This window comes from Anas acuta, chromosome 3, assembly GCF_963932015.1.
Source record: "Anas acuta chromosome 3, bAnaAcu1.1, whole genome shotgun sequence".
NCBI classification, from domain to species: Eukaryota; Metazoa; Chordata; class Aves; order Anseriformes; family Anatidae; genus Anas; species Anas acuta.
The window spans coordinates 97,063,756-97,076,233 of NC_088981.1; the positions used below are offsets into that span (position 1 = coordinate 97,063,756).

The window sequence follows — 12,478 nt, forward strand, 5'->3', positions numbered from 1 at the left end:
GAGGGTTGAAGTGGAGGAATGCAGGGAGCCCTGAGTGTGATGCAAAATTGATTTCCATTGGCTTGATGTCCTAGTATTGATCAGTATGTAACATGCAGATCTGCATAGTGCTTTTCACGTTCAAAGTACATCACCACTATTCATTTTTACAACAGTTCTGTGACAGAGTTAAGCCCACAAAATGATTCATGACTGCCACTTGTTCACAGACGGTGATCAGTGAAGCTATTGACAAAAATATAAAGTATCAGCATTTGATTGATCTAAACTAATGTGTAAAAATTTTCCTGTAATATGGAGAAATACAGTTGTATGTCGTTAAACAAGGCTTCACTATGTAAGTGCTATTTAAAAACAGGCTACAAGAAAATTGTCTATGATGATTCCAAATACTGACCAGAAATGCCAGCCCAACACCATTAAACTTCTTTTGTTCCTTCTTGTATATGGTTTTACAAACTTATTTTCCCAAAATGAAAATTTTGGATCTTATTAGTATAAATATAGGGGACAATCAGATTCCCTTTGTGTCATTAAAATGCAACCACTTTCTCATCAGAGACTCTGACAAATGTGTTTACTATGCACCTAAGCAATTAAAGAGAGCTAGAGTAATTGGGTAGTAGAGCTTAAGGATTTATAGAGGAATCTGCACATAACTCCAGAAGAAAAGGGGAAATCCTTGTCACATGGCAATGACAAATCTCCCATTAACTTCACTGGGACTGGAGTTAGTCATAAACATTTGCTGAGAAAAGTTCTTGTTTAGTTACCTATGAATATTGTCACTTGAGGAGGATCACCTCTGATCAGGGCTCTGTATCACAGAAAGCACAGCTCATCTTGAATTGGACCAAATGTACAAAAAGCCTGCAAGGGTCTCCATTTGGAAAAAGGATGGAACGGGGGTATGAAACTTGTATGAAACTAGTTCTTCTGGAATCCTGACATGGATGCCAGTGAGACCAAGATGTAATCCAAACCACTTGGACCAGCAATTCAGCTGGACCTACCAAATTTCCAAGATTTCTTTTCTATCAGATGAAAAATAAATGTAACAAACAAAGCTGGTATATATGAACTTCTCCCTTGAGTGATTTATTTATTTATTTATTTATTTTTGCTTAGTATTTCTGAAATTCTTCTTAATTTGCCCTTTATTCATGACTATTTATGACAGGAAGTTTACCATTCTCTGTAGTACCACTCTCTGAGGGGACTGCAAGAACTTTCTATATCCAAGCAAAAATATTTACCATACATTCCTTCTAAATTGCTGCTATTATTCCATAAAAAAGAGTGTATTTTAAAGATTCGCTTATTTTGTCGAGAGCTCTTTTGGGAATGAAATAACGTAAGCATTAATTCTCAGAAGCATTGATTATTGCCAGAGAACATACGGCTGTTCAATTTAAAATACCTTTCTATTTCAAAATACCCTTTACTTAAATAAATAAATAAATAAATAACGCATTTAAAGCAACCTTTAAATTGTCAGAACTGAAGAAAATTATTAAGAAAATCATTTGTTTTTTGTTTGGTTGTTTGTTTCAGCATCAGTTCTTTGTAGCCTTAAATTCACCAAAAATGTCAAAGTTTCAGCCTTGGTTTAACCTAAAACATTTTTATTTTTTTTCCACTTTTAAGAGTTCATCATTATCTGCTTGGCTGTACACCCTTGGTGCCAGCTCTTGCTGCTTTGTCATTGTATTGTGAACTTTTCTGCTCTGCTCAACCCACTGAGATGGAGGAGGTCTCATCCTGATTTTCCTATGGGGTGCAGGAAGAAACAGCAGCTTGGTAACAAGTTCTCTTTTAAACATGTTGCCATAGTAACAGGCAGACAATCTCCCTCTTTCCATAACCTTCAGACTGGGAGTTTTTCAAATGAGGGTGCTGTCTCTTTTTCTGCCTGACTGAGCTCTATTTTGGGTCTGTGAGAAACATTGCAGATATTCATTGCTTTTTCCTGCGACCTTTAGCACCCAAATGATGGGTCAAACTGTGAACCCTGCTCCTGGAGTGAGGTGGTGGTGGTGTAAGTACCATGCACCCATACCAAATCTGAGAAAAGACATAATGATGCTGGCTGGTTATTTATAAAGGGAAAATGAGTTTGTAGAAATGTGTAAAAGTGAAATGGAATGGCACAAGAAAGTTGTTGTGAATGGTGAAAAGGAACTCAGTAGTGAAAGTCTGGACTCTATAAAGAGTATTTGCTGGTGTTTATCCTGCTACAGTCACAGTAGCACAAAGCCCCTTATGAAGACAAACTGAATCAGTGGCTGGCACTGTGAGGCACAGCTGTGGTCATCCACATCCACGCTGGAAGTACCTCCACCACCTTGACTTTGCCCATATCAACTGTCCTGTTCTAGAAAGAGTTTAAGCAGTCCATAACAAACATGTGGAGGCAGAGCATGATTTTTTTTTTTTCTGGGATTGACAAGCACATCACTTAAACTGCCCATCAAGGGAATACCCTTATAAGGCTCCACGTTTTATCATGTTAAAAGGAGACAAAGAAGGGAAGACACTTAGTGGAGCAGGCAAGCACAGTGAGGCATTCAGATGAGTCAGTCTCTCATCTTCACTGGAGCTGTTCCCCTGTCTACAGAAACATAAATACTTTTGTCTACAGAAAAGTAAGTGCTGAGGATCAGCTGTATATCCAGGTGATACAGAGGTCATCAGAGCATGAGGAAGAGAAAAACGTCCCTCATTTGCTAACATCCCACAATCCAAGTGTGAAATATAACTCAAGCTGTTTTATCACCTTCTCCTCATGTCCTCTTTCTCTCTTTTCCTTGAAAAGGTCTTTCATTCATTCTAGTGCAGATACTGGAGTTAGTATTCCAGTTGTGGTCTAACAATTGGACTAAGCTTCTGTTTGGAAAAAATATTTCCTCTGCTACTGAATTTAGGAACCTCCTCATCTGGCCAATCCTGTCTGAATGCATATCTCATTTAGACCAAAAATATTTTGCTTCTTGGCAAAGTAACAAATATGTAAACTCTTTTGTATTTGGTAGTAGAAACGGATGAATAATTCATAGTAAATAAGCCATTTGATTAATCTTACAGCCTTACAAATATCTTTTTGTGTTTGTGAATTGACCTTGGGCCTAATGGGATTTTTGCAGAGTTATCTGATATTGTGAGGTGTTTAATTTCTACAAATAACTTCTGGTCTGTAGATTGTTTGCAATCATTTGTTGCCAACAGCATATAATTAAAATGCACAATATTTAGTATGTTTGTATATGATGCTCAGGCCATATGATATAGTTCCATTCTGTGAATGAAAGCAATTCACAGAAATCTGCACTCAAGCATAAGTTCAAAATTTGTTCTCTGACAAACACTCCCCATTACTTCATTAACATTTTCTGAGGTCTTGATCATCACATCCATAATTTTCTACACTACAGCTTCTGGATACAGGAAAAGCAAGGATCTGATGTTAAATTATTTAGAAGTATGCTGGAGTCTTTTTTTTTTTTTTTTTTTTTTTTTCGTTGTTGCAATATCTGTTCAGCTAGTCTCAATGAGCAAACAAGAGACAGTTGTTGGGGTGTCTCATATTTAAACCTGCCCATAAATTTAAAAGATTTCCACACCTCTATATCAAACTCTCTGTCTACATTATTTTATTATATGGAAGAAGGATAGTGCTGTGGTTAGAACTTGGGAAAGTTGCAGCCAGGATTTCCAGTTTAGATATGATTGTTTTTCTGTGGTCTGGGATAAAGCCATGGGAACTGATGACAACAGCTACAGACAGGCTTGCCCTTGCCTCACCAGGCTAAAGTTAAACTTTGTGGGTATCTCTTGCAGTCTCCCCACCTCTGTTCTCCATAGAACCAATGTAAAAGCAGTCTCAGTACCTCTGAGGGCTGTCGGAGTGGAGATACATTCAGCCCACTGATATATATGTGTCCACTTAAGTATTAAGTATAATGCCCACTTAAGTATTTAAGATGAAGTGCCTGTTACTATATCTGCTAACTACTGGGATGTTTCTGTAACAGTTTATTCTGTGTGGCCAAGCCTTTTGTCTGAGTGAAGTCCCATACCCTCCAGCCCAAGTTTACACCTGTTTAACTATCCCTGGATACTCTGAGGGAAGGCGAACTGAGGCATGGATCTGGCACAGAGGACAGCTGAGTGTTTGTTTGTCCTTGGGAAATTTTCTTGTCATGCTTGTTATAAGAAACTAAAATGTATAAAAAGTCCACAGTGTTCAGACTGACTGTGCTGAGCAAGGCTGGATAATTAGGTAGAAAGACAAACTGGAAAGTCAGGCCTTTATTTATTTTTTTGATTTCAAGAACAGCTATATCCTTTTTTCCTTTCAACACATAAGGTCATAATAGCATGATCATGCAATCAAAAGTGATTGAATAACCATGAGTTACTGGCTGACACTTGAACCATACCAATTAATCAAAGCATTACTGCAACAACCGTGAAATAAAAATATATTTTTATAACCCATCCCTAAACTCCCTTACAGTTTACTTTGCAACTAGGGCAGGTTAAGAACACTATTAGTAAATGCAACCCATTTTATAGGTTTTAACCTTCTACCTAACATCAACTCAATATCCTTTCATTTCTTGAAGTCAGAACAAATTTACTGAAGCAAAAAGCCTTTAATGCAAATTTTCTTTCTTTGCATAACACTGGAAGCTAAATGTTTAACTCTTGTAAAATAAATGCTTTTCTTGCCTATAAAAAAGAGTCAAAATATGTTTTCAATAATCTATTTTCCCTCTGTACTGCGTGCCTGTAGTACCAATTAAAATCTATATTTACAGAAAAATTCACCCTATCTTCCATGTTCCCATGTTGGTGGGTTTTATTCTCTTTAAGTAGCATTTAAACATGGCACATTTTCCATATGTCTCTTGCCAAGATTGCACTATTTGTTTTTGACACCCAAAGCAAATTGTTGCTTTTCCCTACACATGCCTAAAATGAATAAGATTGTGAGAAGTTTCCAGTTTGTACAGAAAAGTGTAGTACCATATGTGACATTGTTCAGATTTTATCTACTACTGGATAGAAGAAAGTTTGGAACTGGAAGAAATCCAGTTTCCTTGCTGAGTGAGTAGCTTGAGATCATGTTATGTCAGAGCTCTTCCTCCTGCTATTATGCCCTACTACCTTTATTAGGTTGCTTATTCCAGACATTCCTAGTGAAAAGATCAGGATTTTTTGGTGTGAGTGTGAACCATGTAACCACGAAAATACTTATCACCCTAATCTCTGTTAAAGAAATGGCAATGGAAAAGCTGTGCAATATTGTTCTTGAGAAAAGACTATGAATGCTTGGGTAAGCTCTTTTAAAAGAATCCATTGCATTTCTGCCTGTATTAACTAATGAGCTCTTTTAGAGGATCAATAATGTAACAGTTGAGATCAGTCCCATCCCTTGATACCTTTTCCCAATTAAGGCAGTGGATCATTGTATTAATAATATTATTTAGTGATTATTCAGCATTTTCACTCTGGTGAAATACTATGCAAACATTAATTAATTCCCACCAAAGCCCAGAAACCTCAGTAGGAAATATTAAGCCTATTTTACAAATAAGGGCCTGGAGCCAGAGATCTTTCAATACCAGAGAGATTGTAGCTTGAAGATCCTTGGGACACTGAGCAGGTATAAGAATCCAACATAATGAATGGCCCTGCAGTTAGTTAGAACTACCATAAAGAATATCATCTCTACTCTGCCTTGACTTGGGGCAATTACTGTACTTCTTACGGAAAGCCTTTTTTTTTTTTTTTTTTTTTTTTTTTTCTCTCTAGCAGTCCTTCAGACTGAGGCAGTTCATTCAAAAAAAAAAAAAATTAAATAGTCACTTGGATAGAAAGTGAGAGACCTATTCCATAGCCCAGTAATTAGAGCATCCACACAGATTCTTAGAGCATCCACACAGATTCATGTTACTCTCCAGTGAATGATTATCTTTATACATGTTGGTATTCTGGGCATTAATAATGTTCCAGATCATGGATTTGAAGTCAAACTCTCAGGTAACAACATCAAGAGACACACAAACAACTACATCTCTGCTGTCTCCAATAGCATAGCTGCTTTTATCTATACTGAACTCAGCTGACTATCCCCAAACTTTCGAAAAGTCTTCACAATTTCCATCTTCCATACTATGCTCCTTTTTAACAGAGGTTCTTTATAAAGGGGCATCATATGCTTTTACATTACTGATGGGATCCAGTCCACCTATTTTGGACATCTACAGTTTTGCAGTTAAGTAGGGAAGACAGTATTTTCCTTCTAGAAATGCTAAAGGTATTCACTTCTCTCCATTCATTATCTAGTAAACTTTGGCACTTACTAACAGAGGACATCAAAAGGGACCCAACACTTAGGAGCAAGGATAGCTCTTTCTTCCATTTTAGTGCCTTTTTTTCTGTCCTCTGGCCAGAAACTTCAGGACAGCTGAAGTTTTCTAAAGCAGTTTAGTTTCTTTGTAGAGTGGTTCTTTGTAGAAAGACTTTGTTCTTGTTTTTCTTTACTTTCCTGTTCCTCATTTGTGTTGATTCTTCCCCCCTCTGCTTTGTAATCAGGGTGCTGGATAATTGATCACTTTAGCATATATCTTTGTGTTTATCTTTGATTAACTATTTCATATGAGGCTCCTTAATCCTGTACACACTTAACATTTAATATTCTTGACTTTTATTTGCTCTTGCTTCAGAAATCCTTTATTTCTTTCTCAAATGGGAAGAACGGTTTTGACATACTTCTAGGGCATGAATCATTTTACCCTATGTTAAGCTTCTAAAGTAGGTCAAATCTGTTATGTCCTAGAAAAGTCTATCACTCTTCATTGACTATAAGGGAACTCCAGATATCTACAGTTTAGATCTACCTCTGAACTATGCCTCTAACAACTGTTCCAGCTGTTAGAGGCAATGAATTCTGTATCTGAACTTCTGCATATGTGCTGTGAAATGGGACAGCAGGGAAAAATTAAACAAACAAACAAAAACAAACAAACAAAACAAATGTCTAATAAGACTGAGAGACTTTCTCTTGTGACTTTCTGTGAATCCTCCATTGGATTCATTTGTGACATTGCTGGGGAGCCTCACATTTAATTATATCTTCCTTCTTTCACAATTATAATTTAGGCAGAAGCTGAGAAACTAGTAACCTTTACCAAACTGAATGATCCCCAGTCTCTTCCTTAACACATCGTTTGGTCCAATATTTGGAACTTAACCTTTTTTTTTTTTTTTTTTTTTTTTTTTTTTTTTTTTTTGTAATCTTACTTTTTAGTATCAATTGGATAAACAAGGCCAAAATAGATACTTTTACACCAAAGGTTTACAGAAATCCCTGATGTGAGTGTAACTGAATCATGGCAACACTGTTTCAGAAAATCCTGTTCGAAGAATTTATTTAAATATACTGACATCCCGTGTCTGAATTCATGCTCCTTGTTCAAACTGTTCTTTTTTTCCCCTTAATATAGCAAGTATGATTTATCTTCCTATCAATATGCAACATCAAAGTCAAGGTGAGAGTTTACAACATTGTTTTCATACACAAAGATATAATAATAACACAGAATAAACTGTTGCAATGTATTAACATGAACATATGCATAAGAGGAGAAAAATTACTATGTTCTAAAATGTAAGCGTGCTCACTTTGAATAAAGGGAGCTTTAACTAGCAATCATACAGAAAACACTTTCTGTAGTTCTATTCCAAAAATAACTACATAAAGCAATTGCATGTAAAACAATTTTTGATGGATTTTGCATAAAACAGTGACAATCCACATATGAAATTCTGGGAACAGAAACTCAATTTTGCACAAAATAAAAGGTATTAAACTGGCTGCACAGAAGCCAATGGGGTATTTTACTAATAGCTTTAAGATACAGATGTATCAAGATTTCACTTAGGAGCTCTACGAGTTTCTACTTTCTTGATGCTTCTGTTATTTTTTAAGTTTAAATGGTAACATTAAAAAACTCTTTCTGTAATTATTGTGCTGTCTGGAGGGTAGAGAGAGAAAAGACAAAAGAAGGAAAGCTGATAATTTCCTTGAACACCGTCTTTTGAATTTGCTGCCTGGATGTTACCCAGAGCTGACGTCTTTCCACTTTTGATTCTCTAACCTTATGTAGCAGGTGAGAAACTCCTGGAAGGACGAGGCTGAGAGGCTTTTGACCACTCTCATTAACACCGCCTGGTGCCATACTCGCTGTGGGCTCTGTGGCTGGAGAAAGGCTGTGCCACAGAGCAGCCTCCTGCCTCCTTACCCCCACGGCTGCACCCAGCCTTGGGGTACAAGCAGTACAAGTGACCTGAGAGACGAGATCTGTACCTAGCTCCTCCTCTGGCGTCCCTGGAAAACTGAAGCCCGACTTGAGCAGATCGCCACCCTCTTCTTCTGAAAAGACAGAAACAAAGTAACTATTTAATAATTCTGATATTTCTGTTTATCCAGACATAAACTCGCCGCTGGTTTTGACACCCAATGATACCTCTTACCATTCAGTATCTCTCATACTGTGATGCTGTTGGGGTGCTATTAGTTGCAGTATTTAATCTTTTTTTGCCACTTATTCTAGTGGTGATTGAACTTTAAAATTTAGCCAGATATTTTTCCCATTATTAATTGTTCTTTTCAGCTTTGCTTAGTCATGTTAAGTTCTGTTTCCTTTTAACCTTTTTTAACCTTTTTTTTTTCTTTATAAAATGTATTTATTTCAGGAAGAGTCATTGTAAGTCCTCCAGTTGTACCTTTAGTACTTCCCAGCTCTGATGACAATAATGCCACTCTTGATTCTCAAGCCTCTTTCTCTAATTTTTATTCACTGCCTTTTTGATTCTGCATTTTTTTTCTCCTATCTGTAACATTTACTTTTGTGCCACAGGCAAATTCTGTAATTTTGGAAGAGTGACTCAAGACCAGACAATATGTCTGTGCTGTATGAATGCAGTGAGATGCACAGAAACCCACTAAATGGACTGAGTGCAGCTCTTAGCTACCCTGCCTATACAGCTTTCAGAATTGTAGCCTGTTACCTCTGCCTTTCACTCCCATCATGCTAGCATACAAATTAATTTGGATCTAAATCTATTTCTAACATGGAGCTATAACCGAGTCAGTAACACTTAGGTTACAAGAATGGCTTGAGAATATATAGATTAGGATGCAAAATATCAGAAATATGTTTCATGTATGTACACAAAAACACATTTTTATTTATAATTTTTAATGCTTTTGCTTCAGTATTCATATTTACCAGTGTTTTAGTGAAATGGAAGTAGTTTCATATAGCCTTCTGCTATACTCTTTCTTTCTGTCTGTGCTACAAGCACAAACACCTCAGAACAGTGAAAGAATGGAGTACTCCATAGTCCACCACTACATGTTCAACCAGAAATTCCTCAAAGAAAGGCAGAATCACATATTACAGAACACAGTTCTGTCGTGCACGACTGAGGACTGATGATTTCTAAATAACTCACAGGCAGATATCCCTGCAAATTTGAACCAACTCAAACATTTCTAAAGAATATCTCAATCTCTGTATCAGATATACTGTTATACTGTTTTCTTTCTTTTTTTTTTCTTTGTTTTTCTTTGTTTTTTCTTTTTTGTTTGGTTTGGTTTGGCTTACAGGACACACCATTTTGCCTGGTTTATTGCTCCATTTGACAAATACATGCATTTTATGTATTTCTTGGTCTTGGTTGCTCTTTTTATTTATATTATGATTTCTTGCCAATTATGTCACTGAAAGCAAAATGACTGAATATACTCATGTAGATACTCAAAATATTGTTCCTGGTTTAGACAGTTCCTGAGGTTAAGAATATACAATAGATACCAATGTGAAATATAGCACAGATAATGCATAGAAAACAAGTCCTTAAGAAAGTTGGGGAAAAGCTTATCTGTCAAACAAACATCTTATTTATAAACTCACTTGTTAAATAAACTCACTTTGCTAGAATACAGCCTACTAGAGGTCTCGTTAAATGATGGATAAAAAGTCATACACAATTTAAAAAATGACTGGCATATGAATTCAAATTAAATTTCATTTTGAGAGGTAATGGACAACTCTAATTAAATAAAAGCACAAATTAGGCAGTTTCCATGGAGACTTTGCTCATGTGATTTGGCTATATTGTATAACTCATATGTGTATCCTCTAATTTGGCTGCACAGGAGTAACGAATCAAATGAAAGTTATAACAAAAAAATATTCAAAACGTTCCTTTTTATTCAAGTAAGTAACTTGATCTTACTTATAACTTCACAGTAAAGCAGGTTTACATTGAAACAATAGTTTTGTATTTTTGAAAAAGAATATATTGATTCATTCCAAAATTATATAATGTATTCAGAAACACTTACGGAATGATCTAAGAAAATAAAATGCATAACATTATTTCTCCTGTGCCAGAGGTCAGCATTATTCTCACAAACACTGTTCAAAACTACACTAAAATTCTAGAGATGGTCTAAGCTAGAGTAGATATTTATGGGTTTGATATGTTTGAGAAAGAGATGCAACTTCATTTTCAAAATGAAAGATAAAAGCCATGCAACTGGATCCATAACTCAGATTCTGACTTTGCCATAAGACTCCTGTGTAAATTTGGACAATTCAGTTATTACTTCTGCCTCAGTTATCCTGTAGAATTAAGCTTATAATTGGTTTCTTTTTGATAGCTATCCTGTATGAACACATTTGTTAGTGTCAGTGAGTCTGTTGTCTAGAAAGACTATAGAGAACATTAAAAAGTTAGAACTTCCATTCTGCAAAAAAGCAGTATTCTGTTTTGTAGAGGGTCAATCATAAGTGCTTCAAAGGAACATAGAATTCCCCTGTGATATACTGAGATTTATGAATCTGCATGATGGATATGAGTAGCTCTTAGTGATTAGCTTACTTCCTAAACATGAGGAGTTCTTATTTCTTTATACTTTATGACTATACCTATTCACATCACTAATTCATTGTTTAGACTGTCTTTTCAAAAGGCTACTGTCAGTGCCTTCAGCCCCTGAAGAGATTCAGTTTTTGTATTCTGCACTTATGAAGCATAAATTAATCTCAGTGGCTCTTGCAGCACATAAAGACAATCTTTGTGTGAGGTTGAACTGTACTTCAAAGTCATATTATTCCTTCAATAACAGACATACATAGACTTTGTTTGTTCAGCTTACTTTTTTTTTTTTTTTTTTTCCTAAGAATTACCATTTTTATTATGGACCATAGAAATGAAAAGCCTATCTTTCACTCATGAACACTGCAGTAATCTTCATATCTCATGGCAATGAAGCAAGGCAGATCATCACAGGATTCTTTCTCATGCATGCTAAAATTCAAGTGTCATAAAATACATGTATTCATTTTATGTCATTTACCTCCTCTGCCTCAAAGATCAATAGTATTTCAGCTTGCCCATTGGTCAAGATGGTTCTACTAGTAGAAAGTTTTACACCACTGGATATGCGTAAAAATGGCAGTATTAGCTTGGAGTGTTTTGACCGGCAATGAATTGCAAAGAAAGATGAGATTACTTAAATAGGATGATTTATAATTTAAGGTTTAAAACAATGTGAAGAACACATAGCCACTAGACAAGGACCACAATTACTAGCTAAAATCCTTTCTACACTTACAAATGGCTGCATCACAGACTGGTCTAAATAGAAAGCAAAAACTTGTGTCTGAAATTGAAAATGAAAAATAGTGAGAAATTTCTTCACTCTCAACAAGGCTCAAAATAATGACTGAAATGATAGGATTAAAAAATATAGAGATATCTGCTTCTGTGAAAGCTGGATGTATAGTAAAACGATGCTGTGATCTGCCTAAAGAAGAGAGCACACACTGTCATTTACATTTAATATCTCTTTTTCTTTCTGAAAAACTTGATGGATTTGTCATGCATTCCAGTGCAACACTGCACAGACGACACTTGAGACTGCGATAGGAAGCTTTCACAGCTGCAGTTCTCCAGACTTAAGCTTCAAAATATCAGGAGACGTTGCTGAGCTGGAACCAGCCTGACAGATCCAGACTGCTTATTCAACCCTAAGGCTACTACAAATACAGTGGGAAATGAAATGGGCCAGTGCTTGCAATCAGCTTTTGTCCTCAGAAAAGGCTGGATGTCTGTTAGGAAAGTGCCTCTGTTTCAGCTCTTCCTCACCCTGCTGAAGAGACACTGCCTCAGAAACGTTCATTGACACGGGCCAAAAGAGCAAGGGGGTACACCATAGAGGGGATGACTGTGTGCCATTGCTCAGGCAGTTCAGGGTGTTTCTGATGAGTGACCAAGCACGGAGGTTGCCTTAGGTTCTTCTATCTGCTTTTCTGTGTCTAGAGATTAGGTTGCAGCACAATGTTCCAAAATAAAACTGCTGAAGGGAACAGAATTACATCCCTGTAAGACCTGGGTA

At 36.3% G+C, this 12,478-nt stretch overlaps 1 protein-coding gene across 22 annotated transcripts in view; it reads right to left on the reverse strand.

The window, feature by feature from the left end:
- DLGAP2 (DLG associated protein 2) overlaps nt 1-12,478 on the reverse strand; it is a 469,035-nt gene that overhangs the window by 101,879 nt on the left and 354,678 nt on the right. For 15 of the 22 annotated variants that reach the window (XM_068678444.1, XM_068678448.1, XM_068678446.1 and 12 more), the window contains one exon: nt 8,375-8,440. The exons of the other annotated variants lie outside the window; for them this stretch is intronic. In XM_068678444.1, the coding sequence (XP_068534545.1) occupies nt 8,375-8,440 (66 nt within the window). The remainder of the gene's footprint in view (nt 1-8,374; nt 8,441-12,478) is intronic. 22 annotated transcript variants of the gene reach the window in all.